This window comes from Ascaphus truei, chromosome 5 (assembly GCF_040206685.1).
Source record: "Ascaphus truei isolate aAscTru1 chromosome 5, aAscTru1.hap1, whole genome shotgun sequence".
Taxonomy (NCBI): domain Eukaryota; kingdom Metazoa; phylum Chordata; class Amphibia; order Anura; family Ascaphidae; genus Ascaphus; species Ascaphus truei.
The window spans coordinates 103,376,185-103,401,308 of record NC_134487.1 but is presented as its reverse complement, the minus strand read 5'-3'; the positions used below and the strand labels follow the sequence as shown (position 1 = coordinate 103,401,308).

The window sequence follows — 25,124 nt, the reverse complement described above, 5'->3', positions numbered from 1 at the left end:
CCAGCATTACCTTCGCTGGGTATTCGCCATGGAAATTTCCACCCGAAATAGTCTCTCCTCTTTCCGCAAAAACCATCTTCGAAGAAAGGTTAAGACTCATGTGTTTCCATGTATGAGTTATTCTCCTTGTTCTCAATATATATGAGCACAAACGGCAATAGCAGTGTTAAATAAACTTTTCCCTGAGGTACAGTACCTCACAATTCTTTAATAGCAGAAAAAAAATGAATCAAATAAGTTGCAAGTGTAAGTGTCTTCCTTTAACAAATGTAATCACCCTAAAAGTGAAAATGTTATCGGAATAATCAATACTTTCTCATTTTACATGAGTGCCAAGAAACAGATTCTCAGATCCTTCTTGTCCTCCACTTTTAGCGGTGGGGATTTACATTTTGCCTGTAGATATCGGTTTCCACAAATATTCTTATCACAAAGGAGATTAGGTCAATTACCTTAAAGGTAAAATAATAAAACTTAGTCAAAGCATTTGGTTACTATGGTGATTGCAATAATATCTATACATGCCTCCATTAGGGAGTTTGCAGCAGAGCAATGTGCCCCACCAGGCAGAAAAGTGGTTGATGCCATCACTGCTGGAGAATCATACAGTACATTTCAGGAAGAGTGTACATAATACTGCGCTCCTCCCTATAGAGGTTTGCTGCTTGTAAAAATATAGGCTTTACGTATAGAAAAACAAAAAGAACGATTCCTGCTCTCCTACCAATTAGGCTAAAATAAAATAGTGATCTCATGAATAAGGGTTATTTCGTTAAACCCTTTGGCCAAAGCGTTATAAGCCTGCAGCCACGTCAAGGCATAACTAAATTTGCAGGTACTTACACTGAATATATGTAATTATTGTCCCATGGACGGGGGGAGAATGTGAGAAAGTCCTGAAGGGGTTAAATAAAGCATATGCTGCATTTCAGGAAGGCAGAGGTGCAAAGTCAGCCATGTACAGGTACTTTAGTTTAAATAGCGAAATGCAGAATGATATTATGTAAAAAGATACAGGATTGTCTGTCGCGCTGTTGATTTCGGTCATGATGATGCTCTTCACAAAGGCGATTGTGTCGTTAACCACGCCATGTACCTGAAAACATAACCACTTCAATAAGCAAGCAACACAGACAGGGGTTTTTCATTAGGCCGCGTATACAAGGAATGTCTGAATATGATGCCTGCCAACTGCGCTGCTGAGGTTCCAAACCACTGCCAGTCACATGAGATATTTAAGTTACCGTTCTCTCAATACAGAGGTTGTACAGTATACAGAGTGCAGTGCACTCAGAAACCATTAGACCCCTATGCATATGCTGTGAAACCCCTTCCCTGAGCTACAGAAGATTCCAGACCCATTCATTTGAATGGTGCTCAACTTTTTTCCAGCTTGACGTAGACTGATTCACAGCACATTTAATAGGGGCCCAGAGTCATTCGTTTGCTGAATATGTCAACCTACTGTACAAGGCGAAATGTGTTATCTATGCTGACAATGAGAGACAAGCAAAGGGTGCAGACAGCGGCAGAGCCAGGAGACCCACCGCCGAGTCACGCACAGGTCAGCCAGGGATTCTCATATTCTCACTCATAATGAAATGTAAAACAACAGACAAAAGACCAAACTGCACTAAACATGATAACTTTTAAGTAATTGAATAGCCCATTCAAGTCACCCTCATTACTGCTTGTGCCTTTAACATTCTCAAATCTGCCCTGGTCCTATCGGGAGGGGGAGGGATTGTAATCAGCTATGCGGTGGGAAGCGTTCCTGGTGTTAGGATCTGAATGCTAGCCACATTTTAAAACACTCAATCTAAACCAACATTCAGATGAAGGGACTGGCAATGCATTAAAGTGCAAATGTAGATATGCAATTTTGCCTTTTTAATTGGCAGCCCTAATAGGGTTACCAGCTGTCCAGTATTGAACTAGACTGTCCTTATTTGGACACTGTCCAGTAAAAAATTAGAGGTAATACTGGACATGTATGTGTCTGGTATTACCTCTCTGATCATAGTGACCTGACCGGATTTCCCTGAGCAGAGAGAGAGAGCTGTTGCTAGGGGGTTGGGCAGCTTCTTCTATTCTGATTGGCTGCTGCTGGCTAATGCAGCCAATCAGGAAGAGGTGGAGCCTGTGGGGTGGGTCCAAAAAGAGGAGGAAACAGCATGGAGCGGTTACATGTGTGTGGATGTGTGTAGATGTTTGTCTCTCGAGCATGTCACACATTTCACCATTGTGGCCAGTATTTTTGGAGAAGCCACCTGTCAACCCTAAGCCCTAACCTGCAAAACTAGAAAATAGTATGCTAAGTCAACTAACTCAAATTGTAAGGCACACAGTTTGATTAATAAATTATATCAGGTTTTAATGTGGTAACTTCGGTGACAATGCAGGTCTCCCAAATTTGGTTGAAATGCCAGTGATAAATTAAAAGAACAAATGCCATTTAAAACAATAACATTTTAAATGATTTTTTTTTAATGTGCTGTGTGGTGCAATGTTCAAACACATTTGTATCATTGGTTTTGATTGGTTGGATTTTCAAAGGGGCTTTTTCTTTTCCAAGATATTGGAAAAGTCCAAATCGCTCAAAAATAGCTTGAAGGAAAATTTACCAAAACAATAACTCTTATGAGAGACAGTAATTTTTACACTCTCAAAAATATATACAGGCAATCCTCGGTTATCCGACACAATGCGTTACTCAAAATGGCATGGATAGCGAAACGTCTTAAAGCGAAACACGTTTTCCCATAGGAACACTGTTTAAATGAAAGGTTCCGTTCCCGAAGGCATTTTTAACACTAAAATACACCAAATATTTTATGCAGGCAATAAGATATGCAGCACACACATAAATTATATAGTGTATATACTGTATTATATATATATATATATATATATATATATATATATATATATATATATATATATATATATATATTATAGAACATAATATATCATATAATGATATAATATATTATATAGTATAAGACATTTTCTGATAAGGTCCTTTGCAATCTCCATAGAAAACAGGTTTGCCTGTAAGAGTTAAGTGAGAATAAACAGCAGTGGTTGCCATGTGGATACTCTATGGCAGGCTTTGGGCCCTTTGAAATAAACAAAATAAATAGCTAGGAAACATAAATAAAACTAAGGTTGGTAATATGCTTTTAAGGGCATCGCATGGAGCTCACTTTCAAAATAGGTCATTTTGGGGGGAACTGCACCAGTGAAATTCACCGAACTCATCCAACAGTGAAAAAGCAGTCCTTGGTTGACTTTGGAACCATGAATGATGTGCCTTAAATTTTTGGAGGATGCAAATGAAGGGCCTTTATGGTGTGGGCCCTGTGTTTTTGTTTAAACCGTATACATAACTAAAATGTCTCAAAATCACAACACTGCTACTTAAAAAATATATATACAAAATGAATATTCGCAGGGTGTGCTAGAGAGAGATGCATGGACAGGAAGCAAAAGTCCTAAATCTTAAAGCAGCAATTATCCCCCTAAATGATTCCCCACAGTGCTGATCTGTGGTCCCCCAGCCAAAACCAAATAGCTTCTATATTTGTAGTTGTTTCTGGGGGGAAAAAAAACAACAAATTGCAGCAAGGTCAGCAACAATTAGTTGCAACATCCTTTCCTGATGACATTGCAACTTTCTATTGGCCGCCGAAGCGAGCCTGACCGTGTGGCCATTTTGTCTCTACGGAAGGTCGTAGGTGTCACGGTAGTGCTGCCCACAGACCAGACGAAGAATCGTGGTGATTGCCGTAGCCGGGGGTCAAGGGTGCCAGAGGTCCGGGATGTAGAGGAGCGAGCCGAGATCGAAGGGAGGAGAGAGACTGCATCGTGAGGAGTAAGCCGGGGTCCAGAGCCAGAGGAAGAGTAGAAAGCCAAGCCGGGCCAAACCTGAAGAATACGAAGAACAGTGCACACACGAATACTAGCCCAACTAGCAGAAGCTATGCAGAGCAATGATTCCCAGGGAGAACAGGGGTAATATACGTGGAGGAACCAATCAGGGAAGGAGGCAAAGCGGGGGGGGGTGCTGTGGAGCGCCTTGTGACTGGTGCAGGCTGTGATCCTTGCCTGTGATCAGCTGTGGAGTGTAAGAGCAGGAGCGGGGCTGCAGCTGTACACGGGGGGCGTGGCTAAAAGGCCGGAAGAGTGAATAAATTACTGCCGGAGGCACGCGCTGTGTAAGAGCCTCCTGCGCGCGCCCCGACAACATGGCGGACGCAAGAACTGGCGTCGGGCGAGATCGCCGAGTCCCACGCTAAGGATACTTCAGTGGGGAGCGAGGGGCGGCTGCAACGACCTCCGTGACAGGTAAGGAGGTGTTGCGTGAGCCCTGCTTCCTGACAGTACCCCCCCCCCCTCGAGGATTGGACTCTGGACAATCCTTCCAAGGCTTTAACGGATACTTCTTGTGGAAGCGTTTTAAGAGTGTGGGGGCGTGAATATGGCCTCGAGGCAGCCAGGTGTGTTCCTCCGGACCGTAGCCCTTCCACTGTATGAGAAACTGGACCTTCCCCCTGGAGAGATGTGAGTCCACTATAGACTGTATTTCGTACTCCTCGTGTCCTTGAACAATCACAGGGTCGGGTCTACGAGTATAATCGGGAAAGAGAGTACTCTGTACAAAAGGCTTCAATAACGAGGTATGAAAAACGTTGGGTTTCTTTATTGCTGGTGGAAGTTGTAGACGGAAGGAGACAGGGTTAATTTGTTCCAGTATGGAAAAGGGTCCCAGAAATTTAGGTGCCAATTTTGGGGTAGGAGTTTTTAGACGAATATTTTTTGCCGAAAGCCAGACCATATCCCCTGGCTTGTATCTGGGAGAAGCTTGGCGATGTCGATCAGCCTGGAGTTTGAACCTTCCTGCAGCCTCCTGGAGAGAAGACTGAACCTTAGTCCAAGAGTTCTGAAGTAAGGAGATCCGTTCGTCGGCAGCTGGCACTCCTGAGGGAGTATTGGAGATGGGAAGACGAGCAGGATGGAATCCGTAATTTATAAAAAATGGGGATTCGCGGTAGATTCGTTCTTCATGGAGTTGATAGCAAACTCTGCCCAAGGCAGCAGTTCTGACCAGTTATCTTGGGTCACGGACACAAAAAAACGCAGATATTGCTCTAAATTCTGGTTGACTCTCTCCGTTTGTCCATTTGTTTGAGGATGATATCCTGAGGAAAAAGATAGTGAAATTCCGAGTCTTTTGCAGAAGGCTCGCCAGAACCTGGATACGAATTGGGAGCCCCTGTCCGAAACTATAGAAGTGGGAAGCCCATGAATCAGAAAAATCTCCTTGGAAAAAATGTCCGCGAGGGTGGGTGAGGAGGACAGGCCCTTGAGGGGAATAAAGTGTACCTGTTTAGAAAAGCGATCTATAACAACTAAGATGGTGTTCATCCCCTTAGATCTGGGTAATTCAACAATAAAGTCCATAGAGATATTGGAACAGGGGCGTTCCGGAATGGGTAAAGGCATAAGTAAGCCAGAGGGTTTTTGTCGAAGGACTTTGCTTTGAGCGCAAGTGGGACAGGCGCTGGTGAATTCCCGGATGGTACCAGCCATATTAGGCCTCCAAAAGGTGCGTTGAATAAGATCCAGGGTTTTTCGGAAGCCGGGATGTCCTGCAGAACGGGAAGAATGACCCCACTCTAAGATTTTGGGACGAAATTCAAGGTCAGCATACAGCCTCCCCTCTGGTACCTCTAGACCACCCGGAATGTTCCTTTGAACCCTGAGGATCTTGTCCAGAATGTTGAATGAGGCCGCAGAAATTATAAGTCCCTTGGGCAGAATAGTTTCGGGAACTTCTTCGGGTCTCTCCTCCAGAGAGAACTGTCTGGATAAAGCGTCCGCCTTTACGTTCTTGGTACCCGGGATGTATGATAGGGTGTAGTTAAATCTGGAGAAGAAGAGTGCCCAGCGAGCCTGGCGGGAGCCCAGACGACATGCAGTCTCGATATAAAGAAGGTTCTTATGGTCAGTAAGAATAGAAATTGGCTCTCTAGACCCCTCAAGAAGGTGTCTCCACTCCAGAAGAGTCATCTTAATAGCCAACAGTTCTCTATTGCCCACATCGTAGTTCTTCTCAGCAGAGGGAAAAAAATTTGAGAAAAAACCGCAGGGTTGCAACTGGTCTTGCGGAGAAGATCTTTGAGAGAGCACGGCTCCTGCACCGCAATCCGATGCATCGACCTCTAGGATAAAGGGCAGACTCGTGTCAGAATGTCGAAGAATAGGGGCGGAAACTAATGTACGTTTCAAAGTTTCGAAGGCTGAAGTTGCCTCAGGGGACCAAGCTGAGGGGTCGCTCCTTTTTTCGTAAGAGCGGTGATGGGTGCAATTATGGTGGAAAAATTCTGAATAAACCTTCGATAGTAATTCGAAACGTTGAATAGCCTTGAGGGAATTGGGCTGTGGCCAGTTGAGAATGGCTTTGAGTTTCTCGGGGTCCATAGAGAACCCCTTGTCCGAGATGATGTATCCAAGAAAGGGTGTAAAGGACAGATGAAAGAGGCATTTTTCCATTTTGGCATACAAGTGATTGGAATGGAGACGGGAAAGAACGAGCCTGGTGTGTCGAATGTGATCCTGGAGATTGCTGGAAAAGATGAGAATATCGTCTAGGTATACGATAACAAAAGAATTGAGTATGTCTCGAAAAATTTCATTTATGAAGTCCTGAAAGACCGCTGGGGCGTTACAGAGCCCGAAGGGCATCACAAAGTATTCGTAGTGACCGCTACGTGTATTGAAGGCGGTCTTCCATTTGTCACCCTCCCGAATACAAATAAGGTTGTACGCCCCCCGGAGGTCCAATTTCGTGAAGATCTTATCCTCCTGGAGTCTATCAAACAGTTCGGATATGAGAGGGATGGGGTACCGGTTCTTGACCGTTATCCGGTTGAGACCCCGATAGTGGATGCACGGTCGGAGAGAGTTGTCCTTCTTTTTAACGGAAAAAAACCCGACACCGGCGGGGGAGGATGAATGGCATATGAAGCCCTTCTCGAGGTTTTCACGGATGTATTCGTCCATGGCCTTGGTCTCTGGAACGGAGAGAGGATAGGACTTGGATCTAGGAAGTGTGGCGCCAGGAATCAGGTCGATAGGACAGTCGTAGGACCTACGGGGGGCAAAACTTCAGCTCTAGTCTTGCAAAAGACGTCCAGGAAATCGGAGAAGACCTAGGGTAGGTCGATCTTGGGAGTTGACGGAACCGAAATCCCGGCGTGTTGTATGAGAGTAATGGTGCTAGAGATGAGTAGCTCCTTCGGTTTTGGGGCCCATTGTATAGGAGTGCGCGCCTTCCAGTCAATACGGGGATTGATGCTGCTGGAGCCAGGGTAGGCCAAGGGTTACCTGGGTCCCGGGGCAATTAATGACATCCAACGTAAGGGTTTCAGTGTGGCCATTGGTGGAAGATAAGGTGAGGGGAATCGTCTCGAGGGAAATGAAGGCCGGGTTCAAGGGTCGACCGTTGATCCCTTCTAGTCCGATGGGTACTCTCTTCCTAATGAGTGGAATATTATTAAGCTTCGTGAATTCCTGATCCACAAAGTTCCCACCTGCTCCGGAATCAATAAAGGCGGCCGCAGAGGCGCGAAATGAGGGGCCCGAAAGAGTGACTGGAATGAAAAGCTTCTTGGGGAGCTCGTTACTGGAAAGGGGGCAAGGAGAAATGGCACCCAGGGAGAGCCCCTTTATACTCACTGGGTGGAGTCGTTTCCTGGACGCAGGGGACAATTCCGAATCAGGTGTTCAGGGGATCCGCAATAGAAGCACAGCCCACTGTCCCTTCGGAGTTGATGTATAGGTGGGCGGGTCTGTTCAGTCCCCAGTTGCATAGGCTCCAGAGGATCCAGGGCTGGGAACCAAGACGACTGAGATCTTGGAACCGGAAAAAACCTAGGAAAGGGGGCAACCAAAGGCACAAAACGAGGACATTGGCGTTCGGAGCATCGTTCCTGGAGGCACTGATCCAAATAGCCTGAGCAATCAATTCCACATACGCTCCAGGCCTGGGATGAGCGGCGAGTTCGTCCTTTACTGTATCCGATAACCCCTGCCAGAAGACGGCGATGAGTGCCTCCTGGTTCCAACGGGTCTCAGCTGCTAGGTTCCGGAATTCCAGAGCATATCTGGCCACGGAACGGTGCCCCTGTGACAAAAGAGGAAGGGAAGAAGAGGCCGTATCCTGGCGTGCGGGAGTGTCAAACACCTGCTGAAACTCCTGACAAAAGAGAGCATAGTCTTGGGTTATCTCTGGCCGTAATTCCCAAATCGGAGAAGCCCACGCCAGGGCACCACCAGTCAAGAGGGAGTACACATACGCCACTTTCTTACGTCCCGTGGTGAACTGAAGAGGCGCCATCTCAAATTGGACCTCTCACTGGTTTAGGAATCCGCGGCAGGCCTGCGGATCGCCAGCGTAGGGTGTAGGTGCGGGTATCTGGGTCTCGGGTGTGGCTGCGCCAAGAGATCCGGGCTGAGACGGGGAGAAAATGTCAGGTGGTGCACCCTGGAGAGAAAGGTTGGTTAGCCGTTGAGCTAGGTCAGAGATCTGGGTGGACATGGTTTGGTTCTGTACCACCAGGGCCGAGAGAATTTGGTCTAAGGTAGGTTCATCAGTCTCGATCTGGTCTGCGTCGGTTGGGCTCTGCATAATGTCACGGTAGTGCTGCCTGCAGACCAGACCCGTCCCAAGACTGAGGTGGAAAGTATAATACCACGCACTCGCAGCAGATGGGCGGGTCCGGAGTGTGGTAATAGTTGCCAGGACAGGAGTCTTTAGTAAGGGAACCAAAGGTACTTGCCGTGTCCAGAGGTAGAAGAATCGTGGTGATTGCCGTAGCCGGGGGTCGAGGGTGCCAGAGGTCCGGGAGGTAGAGGAGCGAGCCGAGATCGAAGGGAGGAGAGAGACTGCGTCGTGAGGAGTAAGCAAGGGTCCAAAGCCAGAGGAAGAGTAGAAAGCCAAGCCAGGTTAAACCTGAAGAATACGAAGAACAGAGCACACACGAATACTAGCCCAACTAGCAGAAGCAATGATTCCCAGGGAGAACAGGTGTAATATACGTGGAGGGACCAATCAGGGAAGGAGGCAGAGCGGGGGGGTGCCGTGGAGCGCCTTGTGACTGGTGCAGGTTGTGATCCTTGCCTATGATCAGCTGTGGAGTGTGAGATCGGGGCTGCAGCTGTACACGGGGGGCGTGGCTAAAAGGCCGGAGGAGTGAATAAATTACTGCCACAGACGCGCGCTGTGTAAGATCCTCATGCGCGCGCCCCGACAAGATGGCGGACGCAAGAACCGGCGTCGGGCGAGATCGCCGAGTCCCACGCCGAGGACACGTCAGTGGGGAGCGAGGGGCGGCAGCAACGACCTCCGAGGCAGGTAAGGAGGTGTTGCGTGAGCCCTGCTTCCTGACAGTAGGACCACGGCTCAAGCTCTGGTGAACCCTCTTGTTCAGGTAAAAAATACAACAAAAAATTAACTGAGTAGGCGGGATTGCTGCTTTAACATCAGCAGCAAACTATTCAATAGAACAATATGGGGCTGTAAAACCAGGGAGCCTACGCCAATTTGTTTTACAGTCTTACCACCTTCTGTGGTGTTTTACATATATACATTTTTTTACCTGTGGACAGCAACGCAATGTATAAGCATCTTGGACTCGATCACAAAACCTGTGACTTTCTGGGAGGGGAAAAAAAAAAAATAACACAGAATTACCAGCGAAACCAAATACTGTCTAGACGAAGAACCAACGTGTCAAAAAACCTTATTGGGTTGGGTTTGGGGTTAGGGCGATCTCTTCATCTTCCTCTGATGTGCAAGGAGGTTACTCACAACGGGGATATAATATTTCACATATTCATGTTTGTTCTTTGAATTCCACAAAGAGCAGCTTTTCACAGTTAGTGTCCAAGCGGGGCCCATATTTACCAAGTGGTTGCTAAGCCATAGTAGGACACCTTGCAGCCAAATTTACGGGCCAGAAGTGGTCCTTTGGAATAATGGCTACATCTACAGAATCTTCTGTGTTTCAAGCAGATCTCCATAGCTAATATTCAAATAAACTTCTGTTTGTCCAGAAGCCATATCTCAATTGTTGAGCACATATCATATTCATATACATATATATTCATATACATATATATACATATATATATATACACATATATATATATATATATATATATATATATATATATATATATATATATATATATATATATATATATATATATATATATATATATATATATATAATATATATATATATATATATACAGATAGATTTTACCAGATAGGAGTCCGGGAAAAACGAGACAGCACACAGCCAGAGAAATCCAGAAGAACTGTATTCAGATTAACATGGCACCACATCCAACGTTTCGGTCATCATAGAGTGACCTTCCTCAGGCACGTCCCTGAGGAAGGTCACTCTATGATGACCGAAACGTTGGATGTGGTGCCATGTTAATCTGAATACAGTTCTTCTGGATTTCTCTGGCTGTGTGCTGTCTCGTTTTTCCCGGACTCCTATCTGGTAAAATCTATCTGTGTATATGTGCATACGGGACAAGCATCAGCATTTTTTCGTTTACAGTGTGCCAAATAAGTTTCTATTTTTTATATATATATATATATATATATATATATATATATATATATATATTTATATATACACACACAGGATTTTTGTGATATTAAAACATGTACTGGAGATAAATACTGTATACATAACGATGCAACGACACACCATGCAAAATGAAAGTTAGCAATACCTGCAATCTCTGAGGGATGATGATCAGAATCCAAGAGAGACCTGAAGCGAAAGGCTACTTCGATTTGTCCAGGATGAGGCCGCAGAGCATGGATATCTAGGTACCACACAAAGCCCATTAGTACTCCCACTGTACTCTTTACAGTTATAGCAATGAGACGCATGCAAAGCAGCTTTACCTGTATCAAAGGCTTTAGTAGTCCCCTTCAGGACTTCAAGTGTGAGTGCAGCAATAATGTCAGCTTGTCTTGCAATAGCATTGGCTCTCTCCACAGCCTCACATCCCAGAGATGTGATCATCTGAGTCCCATTAATAAGAGCTAGGCCCTACAAGCAAAGAGCACAAGGCAATTGTTGTACAAGATATTTTCCTGTTCTTTTATCAATTATACGATAACGATACATACAGTTGATGCAGCATCATCCTTTTAAATAAAAAGCATACTGTAGCTGGTTGGACACCATTTCAAAGTGTTCATGCATTACTTGTGAGTGGGAATCTTTTTAAAAAGGGGTCCCATTTACCTTAAAAATTAAGAATGTAGTGGCAACTGGAAAGTACACGTAGTAGCAGCTAGCACCATCACACCTTGACCAGTGGGATTCAAGTGAACCCTCATGCTGCTAGTTACCAGCTGATTGCTGGTCAGACTGAGATGATTTCTATCCAGTCTGCACCTGGGATGATTGAGGTCAAAACCTAATTTTACTGAATATAAAAACGGGAGCCTCGGGTCAGTTGACGTTCCTTGCAACGTCAGCGTACCACAATTTGTTTTTTGTGGTTTTTCTACTGACAAACTTATAGTTGCACTTTTTATTGAAAGACACATTTATATTAGAAAGCCTTCCTACTTTCTAAGCATTGTGTATACAGATTCCTAAAATATAGTTAGAATAGCTTTTTCACAATGTTTACATAAATGTAGACATTTTTAAGTCTGGTACAGTGTCAAAACATTTTTAGCCTCTTTAACGACTGCTAACCTCATTTCAAAATCTCTACCAGGTAACAATCTCAGGGCAACCAGAAGCAAAGTCAGATGTAGCAGGCGTTATTGCACCTGCAATAAAGCGTTTGCCCCGCCCCTTTTTCACACAGCTGGCACGTTGTCGTCGTCCCCCCCCCCCCCACGCTACAGCGCCAGCAGGAGTAAAAATGGTTGCAATTTAGTGTTTTTCATACAGTGTTGTACTGTATGGTGTAGGTATTCAGCGCTCAGGAAAAACACTAAGCAAAAAGGAAACTTTTGGGTGGTTTGTACAGAAACATTTTGGAGCTTTTGCTAGTAATAGAAGATATGGTTTTCACCAAGCTGTACACGTCTATTATATACCCATATAGAGATATAAATAAATAAAGATGTTACTGATTAAAAACTGAGAGAGCAGCGGTTTCTTTACTAGGACTCGGGAGTTTGAATAATTTTATCTGCGAAGCACAAATCCTTAAGAACCTAGAGATTTCCAAACATGTTTATACTATAAACCCCAAATCCACTATATTCTAATATATAGGTAGATGGCTAGGAAGATCGATGACAAGCGACTGCCGAAAGAACACAAACCGTTCAATTAGACCGGTTCGAAGTAAGAATTTTTGGAGAGGCTTAATGGTAACTTCAAGCTTTCAGGATAATGATACATCCATAGAAGATATCTGGGAAGTCCTGAAAGCTCATATGAGACATCTAAGAATTCCTCTGTTCAATTACTATCAATACTTTACTGGCCACTTTGGCAGAGAAAGCGTTAAAAAGAAATCACATCATGTAATAAAGTTGCACCTCAACAGGAGCAGATTGGCTGCTAGAACTAAACAAGGCTGTTAAACACATGCGCTGGGGTTCACCATGCTCCATTAAAGGGTTATCGCACCGCAATCTCATGGGAACTGCCATTGACTTGAATGGAAGGTAAAACGGGATAAGGGTTTGACAATAAGAAGCATGTGTGAATCTTCCACACAGTGGAATAGTTCAGAAGTGCAACTGTAGCATAAAAAAGGCTTTTGCCTTGAGATGTGAGAATCATCCAATATTGTTCTTAAAAAAAAAAAAACAAAATAGTCTCCCCAAAGCCTAATTATATGTGCAATTGTCAGATTTGTGAGGCAAAACCTTGGGTGAATTGATTTGCTTCAACCTGCTTTTAAAATACATGCAATGAAATTGTATTTTGCTAGATTACCTCTTTTGGCTTCAGGGAAATTGGTTTTAGTCCATGAGCCTGCAGCACCTGCATAAAAGATTTGTATCAAATGTTGTTTATATAATAACTCCAAGTATTGAAATAATAGGAAACAATGACATTCTAATTGCATGTATACCTACAGTACATGTTTACAAGAAATAAGGATCAATTCGCCCACATATTCTACCAACCGTTCCATGTTTTCTAGCACAGAGAAACTGTGATTCTCTCTTTATCTTAGCAGTTTTCTTCTGCTTGTCCCATGCATTTTTCAATTAATTTGCCATTTTTTACCATTAACACCGCACTGCAGCTGAAAGTTTTTTTTTTTTTAGCAAAGCAGTATGTTTATTTTTAAGTTACCCACTATCACATTTTAAGACATGGTCCCTTATTCTAGATATACACACATGTATTCCTTTGTATGTACTTTTAATTAAGTTTGAATGTGAGATTGCCTAATTGAGATCGAGGTGGCTGCCCAGCAGGAAGCAAAATGATCTTGTATTGCAAAGCAAGTACTCAGAACAGACAGGACTGGGGCAGTTGGCTACATTGATGTATGTATGTATGTATGTATGTATGTATGTCTTTATTTGTATAGCGCCATAAAATGTACATAGCGCTTCACAGTAGTAATATATGTCATATAAATAACAAATATAAATAACACATCATGGGAATAAGTGCTTCAGACATACTGTAAAAGTAACATTAAGGAAGGAGTCCCTGCTCCGAGGAGCTTACAATCTAATTGGTAGGTAGGGAGAACGTACAGAGACAGTAGGAGGGAATACTAGTAAGTGCGTCTGCAGGAGGCCAAGCTTTGTGTCATGTGTCCATGATTATCCAGTGCTACTCATATGCTTCTTTAAGCAGATGTGTCTTAAGGTGGGTCTTAAAGGTGGATAGCGAGGGGGCTAGTCGGGTATTGAGGGGAAGAGCATTCCAGAGGTGTGGGGGAGAAAGTGAGAAAGGTTTAAGGCGGGAGAGAGCTTTAGATACAAAGGGGGTAGAAAGAAGACATCCTTGAGAAGAACGCAAGAGTCGTGATGGTGCATAGCGAGAAATTAGGGCTGAGATGTAATGAGGGGCAGAAGAATGTAAAGCTTTAAAAGTGAGCAGTAGAATTGAGTGTGAGATACGCGATTTAATCGGAAGCCAGGAGAGGGATTTCAGCAGGGGAGACGCTGAGACAGATTTAGGAAAGAGTAGAGTGATTCTGGCAGCAGTGTTTAGGATAGATTGTAGGGGAGACAGGTGAGAGGTAGGAAGGCCGGACAGCAGGAGGTTGCAGTAATCGAGACGTGAGAGAATGAGGGCCTGAGTCAGAGTTTTAGCAGTTGAGTAACAGAGGAAAGGGCGTATCTTTGTGATATTGCGGAGGAAAAAGCGACAAGTTTTAGAAACGTTTTGAATATGAGAGGAGAATGAGAGAGAGGAATCAAGTGTGACCCCTAGGCAGCGTGCTTGGGCTACTGGGTGAATGATCGTATTTCCAATAGCAATGTGGAAGGATGTAGTAGGGCCAGGTTTGGGAGGTAGTATAAGGAGCTCTGTTTTTGCCATGTTAAGTTTCAGTCGGCGGATGGCCATCCAGGATGATATTCCAGAGAGGCATTCAGAAATTTTGGTCTGTATAGCAGGTGTAAGGTCAGGGGTTGAAAGGTAAATTTGTGTGTCGTCAGCATAGAGGTGATATTTAAACCCAAAAGATGTGATTAGGTCACCTAGAGAGAGTGTGTAGAGAGAAAAGAGAAGGGGTCCCAGGACAGAGCCCTGGGGTACCCCCACAGAGAGATCAATAGAGGAGGAGGAGGTGTTAGCAAAAGAGACACTGAAGGTACGATGGGAGAGGTAAGAGGAGATCCAGGATAAAGCTTTGTTCCGAATACCAAGAGTATGGAGAATGTGAAGGAGAAGAGGGTGGTCCACGGTGTCGAATGCTGCAGAGAGGTCGAGTAATATGAGCAGAGTGTAATGACCTCTGTCTTTGGCAGCGTGGAGGTCGTCAGTTATTTTAGTGAGGGCTGTTTCAGTAGAGTGAGCAGTGCGGAAGCCAGATTGTAGAGGGTCTAGTACAGAATAGGTGTTGAGAAAGTGTAGCAATCGAGAGAATACAAGACGTTCAAGGAGTTTGGAGGCAAAAGGCAGGAGGGAGACAGGTCGATAGTTAGAAGGACAGGTAGGGTCAAGCTTGCTTGATGGTCCATGTCCAGTGATCAAAGTGCTTAAACAGGTGAAATAAATGTAGACGGATACCTGGCAAATAAGGCTGTATAAGCAACTCTTAATTCCAGTAAGTCATGCAGGTTTATATGGTGTAATTATTAGTACTGCATACTTGGCCACATCAAAGAACTGTTTTCATATGTAATGACATCTAAAGACTATTACATATCAGAGAAATAACCCTTTTTACTGTAATAGAGCATTCAGACTGACTCCTGGAACGATAGAGGGTTAGGGAGGAAGGGTCACAGAAAGAAGCAAGTAAGGACTTACAAGAAGAAATGGTGGAAAGAAAATGGAGGAGAACGATAAAACGGGGAAAAAAAAGAATGGAAAACAATAAGTAAAAACAAAAAGGATGGAAAATAATGAAAGTGGAACAGGAGAGAAAAAGATAAAGGAGAATGAAAAGAAATGCAGACTGTGGCAGACAGAGCTTACATATTTAGCATCAGCCCAGCCACTCTTGGGTGACCACATCTTGCCTTCTCCTATTAGACCCAAGGCCAGATGAGAAAGAGGGGCAAGATCTCCACTGGCTCCAACTGTCCCCTTCTCTGGGATGTAGGGCAGGCAACATGCTGAGGAAAGCAAACACAGAATAATCACTCCACGTTATGTGTCTAATTTTATGAATCCATGTCAAATGTCAAGATGAAAGAATTCTCATACTAGTTATTTTTGCTATAAAAGGAGGGGGCCTGTAGTAGTTGCAGTGTTAGGCTGCACTTATAGTGCCGGCGACAGCGACGCAACTTTGCATCAAAACAAATGCATTGCCGCCATCACGTGAGCTTATAGTAAGCACGACGCAACGGTGCGACCAAGGCTTGGTCACGATCGCTGGAAGTTATCTCAATTTGATTTTTCCAGCGACCGTAGCCTGACGTCACTATCGCGTCGCCGGCACTATACGCGTAGCCTTAGAATGGAACATCTCCATGCAGCGAGTACAGTATGTTGGTAATCCTGACTGCAGTACAACTGTTAGTCCTTAACAAAGTTAGTCTAAAAATATATGGAATATTTAACCAGGAACTGGCTCAACCCATCTTCCAAACTACACATGCAACTCCTAGAGAAATCCTTTCAGTAGTATTTTCCCTAATGTTAACCCTCTTCAAACTCTGGCCCAGATCCACAGACGAGTGCTACGCTTTACCACGCTTTTACTCCCAGTCACATGGACGGGAGAGGAGGCGGGCTATAGTATTTTTTGTGAATCTGGGCCTTGTGTAACTTTGTACACCCTCTTTCATTGTAATTTCATAATGGAGCTCGATAATTATCAACTCTTACACACTAACTTGCATGAAATCCTGTTTTTCTTCCACTACTCCTTGGGGGCCTAAATGTTTACATTTATGTCTTGCTCTTTAGCACTTAGCCTTGTACCGATCTTTTATTTTTTAAGTCAATGTTTACACAATGTTAGAGGGTGCCGAGTACATCTTCAGAGTGACGCAAGAATAAATAATAAATTCCGTTCTTGTCACCACTGTTGGATAAAACGGCACTATTTATGGGCTGCCAAAATGCACACAGATGTGAGTTAAACATTAGAACTCTTGGCATGTATTGGAGCGTGTTTTTCTCCAGTCCAATTGGCTACAATTCATGCCCTTTGATATAGTTTGTGGAAAACAAACGCTACAAATAAAACTGTTGCGATCACAAAACAAGCTTTTGCCATGTACACAGTTTGCAATATTTACCCAGAATGCATTGCAGGATGTATATTCCATTAAGCCAATTACCCTAAAACAGATTTTAGACCTGATCATTAAGGAGTTGTTTTATTTCCCATTTCCGCATGAACAAGGGTTGGAAATTCTGTCGTTAATATTATTGGCTGTAATTGTGCTACATAATAAATCACTTATGTAAAAATGGTGGATTAGTACACATTGTTACTGCTGGGTGCCTGGTAGATGTGATTTGCAGATGCTTAATCGCATGGTACAACCATTGCAATCGTGTGTCTAATATATACTCCGTGGAGTAAGCATTATGAAAGTATGCATTTATGCTGAATAGAAATACTGCTAGAGCTGTATTATCAGCTTACCGTTAAATGCTTCGATCACTTGATGTAGAGTCTCCAGTGAAACACCGCTGTACCCTTTTGCCAAGACATTGATCCTTAAAGCCAAAAGCATGCGAGTGCGGTCAGGGCTCAGAGGCTTCCCAACACCTGCCGAAACATGGGAGCAGTTACACTTTAGATTGAAAAAATAACTTAAAACTAGCTACTTACAGTAAATAAGCTTTACATTACCTGCTGAATGAGATCGGACAAGATTTTCTTGAAGTTCTCTAACAGGGAGAGAGAAAAAGAAGTTGAAAGTTTCATTTTTCACTTGGACAGCCATGATGTAATGTCTAATGTTAATAAACTGTGCGAATGCCAAGTAATCACACAACATCTTCAAAAGAAATAGCAAGGGTTTCATTTAAATATGGATAGAACATGGACGATTTCTAAGTCTTATAGATATTCTGCTGTGCGCATCAAAATGCCAATGATTCATCAAGCTATTCATCCCAGCAGGCTATTACACCAAGTAACAAGGGCATTATGGACTACAGGTCAATTTGCAAACAAATTCATAAAAAATAGCACAACGTTACATTTTCATATAAAAGACAGTGACATAAAGTGCACTTTATTTTAACTGTAGACCCCCTTTGGGACTACTATATTGTTTAATGGGTTAACTGTGTGGGATCACTCGGGTTACTCCCCCTCCCCATCATGTGATGCAGGATGACTATACAGAAAGGATTGCTACTCCCTCTACAGTATGTCTTGTGACCAGTGATTTCACCGTATGGAGATAGAAGGGTATATATAGCTCCACCCTATGTACTAGAAACTGGTTCTTTAGCGTTCTGACTGGGGTCCTCACTGTGTCCTGTAAATAGGTTTATGCATATAGCTTAGTGTATTAAGAAGAGTCCTGTCCCTGTTTGTTGTTTTCAGTTACGTGCCCTTTGAGTTCTCGGCATAGTAACCCCAGAGTATGTTTGCATCCTGCCCAACCGGAAGATTCCCAGTGCAATCATGATCACATAGGTATGGAAGAAGTATGCAGTACATAGTCACGGGTTGCTAAACCCGAAGTTCGAAGTGTGTTCCAAGAAAGAACCATTTGATATAGGGCATTGCTAAGTTTATGCAAAAGACTGCCAATGTAACCCTTACTATGGGTAAGAAGCCAAGTATCTCCCTGGTGTAGGAGTGAGAGCTACAAAAGGGATGAAGCTCAGAGCAATATGTTTTGCCACAAGTTTTCTGCCAAGTGAGATGTATGTCAATACCTGTGGAGCCTTATAGACGGATGTCAAATAAAGCACCTTTTATGTTTTACAAAAAATCCTGGAGACCATCCTTTTTTTATTTGCTTATTCACACCCAGCCTGCACCTACCCAGCACCCTCAAAAAGTATGAGAGATTGAGCAATGCAATGTACAGTCAATCTTATGTAAACTCCTTTGGTGCCGGCTACGGAGGTATACAGAACATTAACCTGTTTTCAGAATGGTTTCTTCCATTCTGTACATAGGGTATACATTGAAAAATTATGCAAAGAGCCATGTAATCTTTGAGAGACATTTTGCTGTTCCAGCTATGGTACAAGACGCCGCATTCCTGCAGGATTCTTCCTTTGTTCTGTCAGAGGGGTCTGCAACACATTACAGAAAGAAGAGCGCCATTGTGTCCCTGTCTGCCAGGAGGACCTCCACAGGTAAGATACCAGGAGGGGGAAAGGATGAGGAAGGGGGTGGAAGAGGAGGTAGAAGAAGAAGGGGTGGTGGTGGTGAGGAAGGAGGAAGAGGAGGAAGGGGGTGGTGGTGATTAAGGAGGACGGGGTGGGGGTGAGGAAGGATGTGAAGGGGGGTGGTGGTGAGGAAGAGGAGGAGGGGGAGGTGGGGTGAGAGGAGGACGAGAAGGGGGGTGAGAGGATGAGGAAGGTTGAGAGGATGAGGGGGGTGGTGTGAGAGGATGCGAGGAGGTGAAAGGATGAGAGGGTGGATAGTGGAGGGTTGCACCAATCTCGGAAGTAGTGAGAGAGAAGCATTAAGATCAGTATAGCTCGCCATGTATGACTGCAGGTATGTTATTTATAAACTATCTGACCGTTATGTCATTTTTTTTCTAAATTTCACTCCACGTATGCACCAATTTGCACTATTTCATATTCTATTTCATGAAAAATTATGAGGGGCGCTCAATTCCCAGAATTTTTTACGAAAATTTAGAAAAAATTACGGAACGGTCAGATTATTTATAAATAACATACCTCCCCACCGACTTTTCGAGCACGCCGCATTTTTCACCATTGTGTCCAGTATTTTTGGAGAAGCCACCTGACAACCCTACTAATAGCGCGTCTGAGATCAGATGCATTGTAAGGAACCCCAACACTCTCTAATAGCGCATCTGAGATCAGATGCATTGTAAGGAACCCCAACCCTCTCTAAGGCAATGGCCCCTGTACGGTGTTGCGCGATCGATGGGGTGCCTGGCGGCGCTTGTTCCCTGCATCAGAGCGATGTGATGGATTCCAGGCCACTCGCAACAGGGGGGCACGGCCATGACATCACGCGGATGGTTCCCCCTCATTGGCTGAACCGCTGCTGTGACATGGCCAACGCTCGGCCGCCACACCAAAAGACATTGCCTTTTGGCAAAGGTGGTCGCGCATTGCGCTTTGTGCACGCACACACGCCGACTGGGGCCTGCCCCATAGAGGCCTGTACTTTGTGTGCGGTGTGCACTCCATCGCCCGCGCTGCCGCGGCTACCAGGGATGAAGCCTAATAGTGCGTCAGAGATCAGATGCATTGTAAGGAACCCCAGCCCTCTCTAATAGGGCGTCTGAGATCAGATGCATTGTAAGGAACCCCAACCCTCTCTAATAGCGCGTCTGAGATCAGGTGCATTGTAAGGAACCCCAACCCTCTCTAATAGCGCGTCTGAGATCAGATTCATTGTATGGAACCTCAATCCTCTCTAATAGTGCGTCTGAGATCAGATGCATTGTAAGGAACCCTAACCCTCTCTAAGGCAATGGCCCCTGTACGGTGTCGCGCGATCGATGGGGTGCCTGGCGGCGCTTATTCCTGCAGCAGAGCGATGTGATGGATTCCAGGCCACTCACAACAGGGGGGCATGGCCATGACATCACGCGGATGGTTCCCCCTCATTGGCTGAACCGCCGCCGTGACATGGCCAACGCTCGTCCGCCACACCAAAAGACATTGTCTTTTGGCAAAGGTGGTCGCGCATTGCGCTTTGTGCACCCACACACGCTGACTGGGGCCTGCCCCATGGAGGCCTGTACTTTGTGTGCGGCGTGCACTCCATCGTCCGCGCTGCCGCGGCTACCAGGGATGAAGCCTAATAGTGCGTCAGAGATCAGATGCATTGTAAGGAACCCCAGCCCTCTCTAATAGGGCGTCTGAGATCAGATGCATTGTAAGGAACCCCAACCCTCTCTAATAGCGCGTCTGAGATCAGGTGCATTGTAAGGAACCCCAACCCTCTCTAATAGCGCGTCTGAGATCAGGTGCATTGTAAGGAACCCCAACCCTCTCTAATAGCGCGTCTGAGATCAGATTCATTGTATGGAACCTCAATCCTCTCTAATAGTGCGTCTGAGATCAGATGCATTGTAAGGAACCCTAACCCTCTCTAAGGCAATGGCCCCTGTACGGTGTCGCGCGATCGATGGGGTGCCTGGCGGCGCTTATTCCTGCAGCAGAGCGATGTGATGGATTCCAGGCCACTCACAACAGGGGGGCATGGCCATGACATCACGCGGATGGTTCCCCCTCATTGGCTGAACCGCCGCCGTGACATGGCCAACGCTCGTCCGCCACACCAAAAGACATTGTCTTTTGGCAAAGGTGGTCGCGCATTGCGCTTTGTGCACCCACACACGCTGACTGGGGCCTGCCCCATGGAGGCCTGTACTTTGTGTGCGGCGTGCACTCCATCGTCCGCGCTGCCGCGGCTACCAGGGATGAAGCCTAATAGCGCGTCAGAGATCAGATGCATTGTAAGGAACCCTAACCCTCTCTAATAGCGCGTCTGAGATCAGATGCATTGTAAGGAACCCCAACTCTCTCTAATATCGCGTCTGAGATCAGATGCATTGTAAGGAACCCCAACCCTCTCTATTTACGCGTCTGAGATCAGATGCATTGTAAGGAACCCCAACCCTCTCTAATAGTGCGTCTGAGATCAGATGCAGTGTAAGGAACCTCGACCCTCTCTAATAGCGCTTCTGAGATCAGGTGCATTGTAAGGAACCCCAACACTCTCTAATAGCGCGTCTGAGATCAGATGCATTGTAAGGAACCTCGACCCTCTCTAATAGCGCGTCTGAGATCAGATGCATTGTAAGGAACTTCAACCCTCTCTAATAGTGTGTCTGAGATCAGAGCAATATAAATTCTTCTGTGTTTGGTACCATTTTCAAATGACCTGAAAATTGCAGGGAACCCTTTATTGATGCCCAGGGGAACAAAAGGGTTCCTAGGAACCGTGGTTGAAAAACACAGGTATAGAGTGTGCAAATTTTAACATGCTTGACCACATTTTCAGACCTACTTACTTGAGCTTGCTAACTGGAATAACAGTGCGAGCAAACTTCCCAAATCCTGTAGTGATTCCATACACAACTAGAAGGGGGGGAGCAAAAACAGCAGAGGTGAGAACATTGCAAAAGGTAAACTGGCCAAGAACAGGATACCTACGTATAACAGAAACACATACCTTTGTGCTCTTTGACAATGCTCTCTATTAAAAGACTTGATTGTCTCACTTTAATTTCAGCTTCTGGCGTAAGCTTGTAAAAAAAATAAAAAAAATTAACAAGTGCACGATTAATTCATTCTAAATAAAAAATAAAGTAGAAAGGCGTTTTTTTTTTAAATGATACCTTTATTTTGTAGAGCCCTTTTCCTAAATTGATCAAGTCCTGTGTTGTCAAACTGTCTCCATCTACATAAATATACTGTACAGAAGAACTGTTAGTTGGATGGACTTTGGAATGAAACGGGCTAAGTAAATACAAGATACTACTAGTCATGCAAACACGAAAAAGCAGATGTCATGCAGATATGGGAGGACAGAGGAACTCCTCTTCTTCTTCTATTGACTTTATTGGGTTGATGCAACTCACGGGGAAATTTAGGTTGGACTGTATACAACGTACACTGTTTTCTATAGGGGCTTATTGAGTAAAAAATTCAGCACACATTCCAAAGCTGCAGTGATCAGGGACACAGAACGGGGTTAATTAACACAGAAACCACCAAGGTAAGGTAATTCCCTAAATCAACTTGGCATACCAGGCAAAGGTAATTTAGATTTTTATGTATTTGGGGGGCTGTGAGTGCAAACACAGTCGCAGTATCATTATGAAATAGGGCATTTTATTTGTCCTTGAAAGAGTGGAATTAATCAAAAATGCCCCCAACCTAACTGCTATACGTTTAATATTCTTACAATTAGAGCACGCATACCATTCGGTGAATTGGCACAGTATTTATTCTCTTTTACATCATTTATTATTTTAGAAAGTAGCGACGGTAAAATACCATACCTCCTCCGGTTCTTTATATCTGCTGTATCTGTGTATTTGTTAAAGAAACTAAACAGAAAAATGACACAATTGTAGAGACAAATAATTCTGAAGATGGTGAAACTGAAACAAATACGATACAGATCAACACTAGAAAGGATACAAGTGAACACCTTCTGGCTGAGAGGGTATAAAATCAGGTGATAGCACGTCTCCTTCCACAACTGAAGAGACAAAACAACAAGAAACAAACTTAGAAACATCATCAGTTTTGATGTTAATCTTTGAAAATGCTATTATCTGGGGGTTTTTTTAATCTGTTTTTCTTTTTATTATTATTTGTGTTAATGTGTTGAATTTTGAAATGATAAGTATGATAAGCAATACTAAAAACAATTTTGTGTAAAAAAAGTATGTTTTTCTGTTTCATATTTTTGTTTTTTTCCCCTGCATTGTTATGTTGTTGTTTAATGTTTGTTAAACCAATAAAAAAACTATTTTAAAAAAAAGAACCATCAGTTTCTCCCCCCTTCCCCTCCCCCCCCCCCCCCCAACTTAATAACTGTTAGCTTATCAATGAGACCATAAAACGCAGATAAAATACTGCTGCTTTGGAAACATTTTCACTTCCAGTTTCCTAAAGCTTATCGACAAGTTCCCATTATTTCTTAAACTCCACTTGACACTAATGTATAGATTTATCAGACTGTTTTTATGATGGAAGTAAATGATGGCAATACTAGATTTAAATGTGCTATGCTTCCAAAACGTTTCCACAAGAAAGCAAGGAAAGCAAAAACACGCACATTATAATGAATTTTAATATGATTATTCATATTTCTCCATAGAAATGATAGAATTATCATTAAGGCAGCAAAACTTTTATTTTGGTTGAGAGGATTCAGCAGCAACACCCACTGAGAATTTACACACAAAATAACCTCTGTATAGACAGAATTAAAGGAACACATTATTTAAAGCTTCACACTACAGGGTATTTTGGTAAAAATTGCACTTTAAAAATACATCTACAAATAACATCAACCATTCTTAACGTCCCCCCCATCCTCCTTAAAGTGCTCAGTATATCCTGGTATCATTGTAATTACTCTATAGTTGATCATTTAATATAATAATATGAAGATCCAGGTATGACATTGACAGCTGTTCACGTATTCATCTATGAATAGAGGAGACAAAAGGTTGTAGACACCTCACATCTTTATATTAAACATTATTCGGTCAACTTTGATTAAAATAAACCACATGAATATGTTTCCACCCACAATAATTAATAGGACATGTAATTCTGCTTTTGGTTTAAGTTTAACTTACCAACTTCAACAAACTCATTGTCCTCCAAAGCATCTTCTAGCGTGTCATCCAGGTCCAGTAAGCCTTGGCCTTTACAACTCCGAAGGTAGAACTTCACATCTTCCACAGAATCAAAGCCCCCATTGTCTGGTTTATTCTTTACGTATCGTCTCAATGCTTCTTTGCCCAAATATCTTATAGTGTCTGAACCTCCTTTGCAAGGTACCGCCAACCATTCTCCTCGCACATGGACAGTGTATCTTAGCATATTTCTTTCTCTACTGTCTGAAGTTAAAGCTTTTCTACCTACAGTAGTTCCAAGGTAAAATGTTCTGAATTAGCTCTGGGATTGCCACGGTCTACAATCAAATTCTTTCAGTTAAGGAATGAGAGTGACCAATCAGGCACACCTTTAAGTTTTATAGGTGAAGAAAGGCAACCAATCAAAATGAGATCTTTGATGCACACCCACTTCCCAGGTAGAGTCAACACATGCTGCAATGAAGGGTTTGGGAGATTAGGTTTGAATACACATCAAGAGCTGAAATGTGTGCAAAATACAGTCATCCTATTACAGTCCTACTTGCTCAGACCATATGATAAAGTTAAATATATTATTTTACGTTTTCTTAGCTACAAACATCTGCGTTTTCTTTATGTTTTTTAAATGTTGTGCTTTTGGGAGTCACTCTGCTGTCCAAAATTCTTATGCAGGCTGCAAAATCCATCTGACGTTGGCTAGATGCGGTATATAGGCCCTTGTGTGCCATTCTTCTATCAGTGTGCTTGTTATTATTAAGGCATTTGTCTTAAATTGACATACAGTAGCTACTTAATGCATTTTTAGTTAAGAAACAACCATTCAAATAGGATTCAGCAAAACACAGTTACAGCTCAGGGTATGTTTTATAAGCTAGGAAAACCAAGCAATTGTATATAAAAATCTAACTTGGCACATTCGTATTTTCTAAAGGAA

The 25,124-nt window shown here is 43.6% G+C and overlaps 1 protein-coding gene across 1 annotated transcript in view; it reads right to left on the bottom strand.

The window, feature by feature from the left end:
- HAL (histidine ammonia-lyase) overlaps positions 1-24,545 on the bottom strand; it is a 31,482-nt gene extending 6,937 nt beyond the window's left edge. Inside the window, exons 1-15 of the mRNA XM_075600385.1 lie at positions 24,170-24,545; positions 22,998-23,058; positions 22,856-22,883; positions 22,190-22,264; positions 22,024-22,096; positions 21,863-21,929; positions 17,518-17,555; positions 17,308-17,433; positions 15,681-15,820; positions 13,005-13,052; positions 10,994-11,141; positions 10,816-10,911; positions 9,663-9,721; positions 1,016-1,096; positions 11-76 (exon numbers count right to left, since the gene is read on the bottom strand). Of these exons, the coding sequence (XP_075456500.1) occupies positions 11-76; positions 1,016-1,096; positions 9,663-9,721; positions 10,816-10,911; positions 10,994-11,141; positions 13,005-13,052; positions 15,681-15,820; positions 17,308-17,433; positions 17,518-17,555; positions 21,863-21,929; positions 22,024-22,096; positions 22,190-22,264; positions 22,856-22,883; positions 22,998-23,058; positions 24,170-24,416 (1,353 nt within the window). The 5' untranslated portion in view covers positions 24,417-24,545. The remainder of the gene's footprint in view (positions 1-10; positions 77-1,015; positions 1,097-9,662; positions 9,722-10,815; positions 10,912-10,993; positions 11,142-13,004; positions 13,053-15,680; positions 15,821-17,307; positions 17,434-17,517; positions 17,556-21,862; positions 21,930-22,023; positions 22,097-22,189; positions 22,265-22,855; positions 22,884-22,997; positions 23,059-24,169) is intronic.
- Between the last annotated feature and the right edge of the window lie 579 nt (positions 24,546-25,124).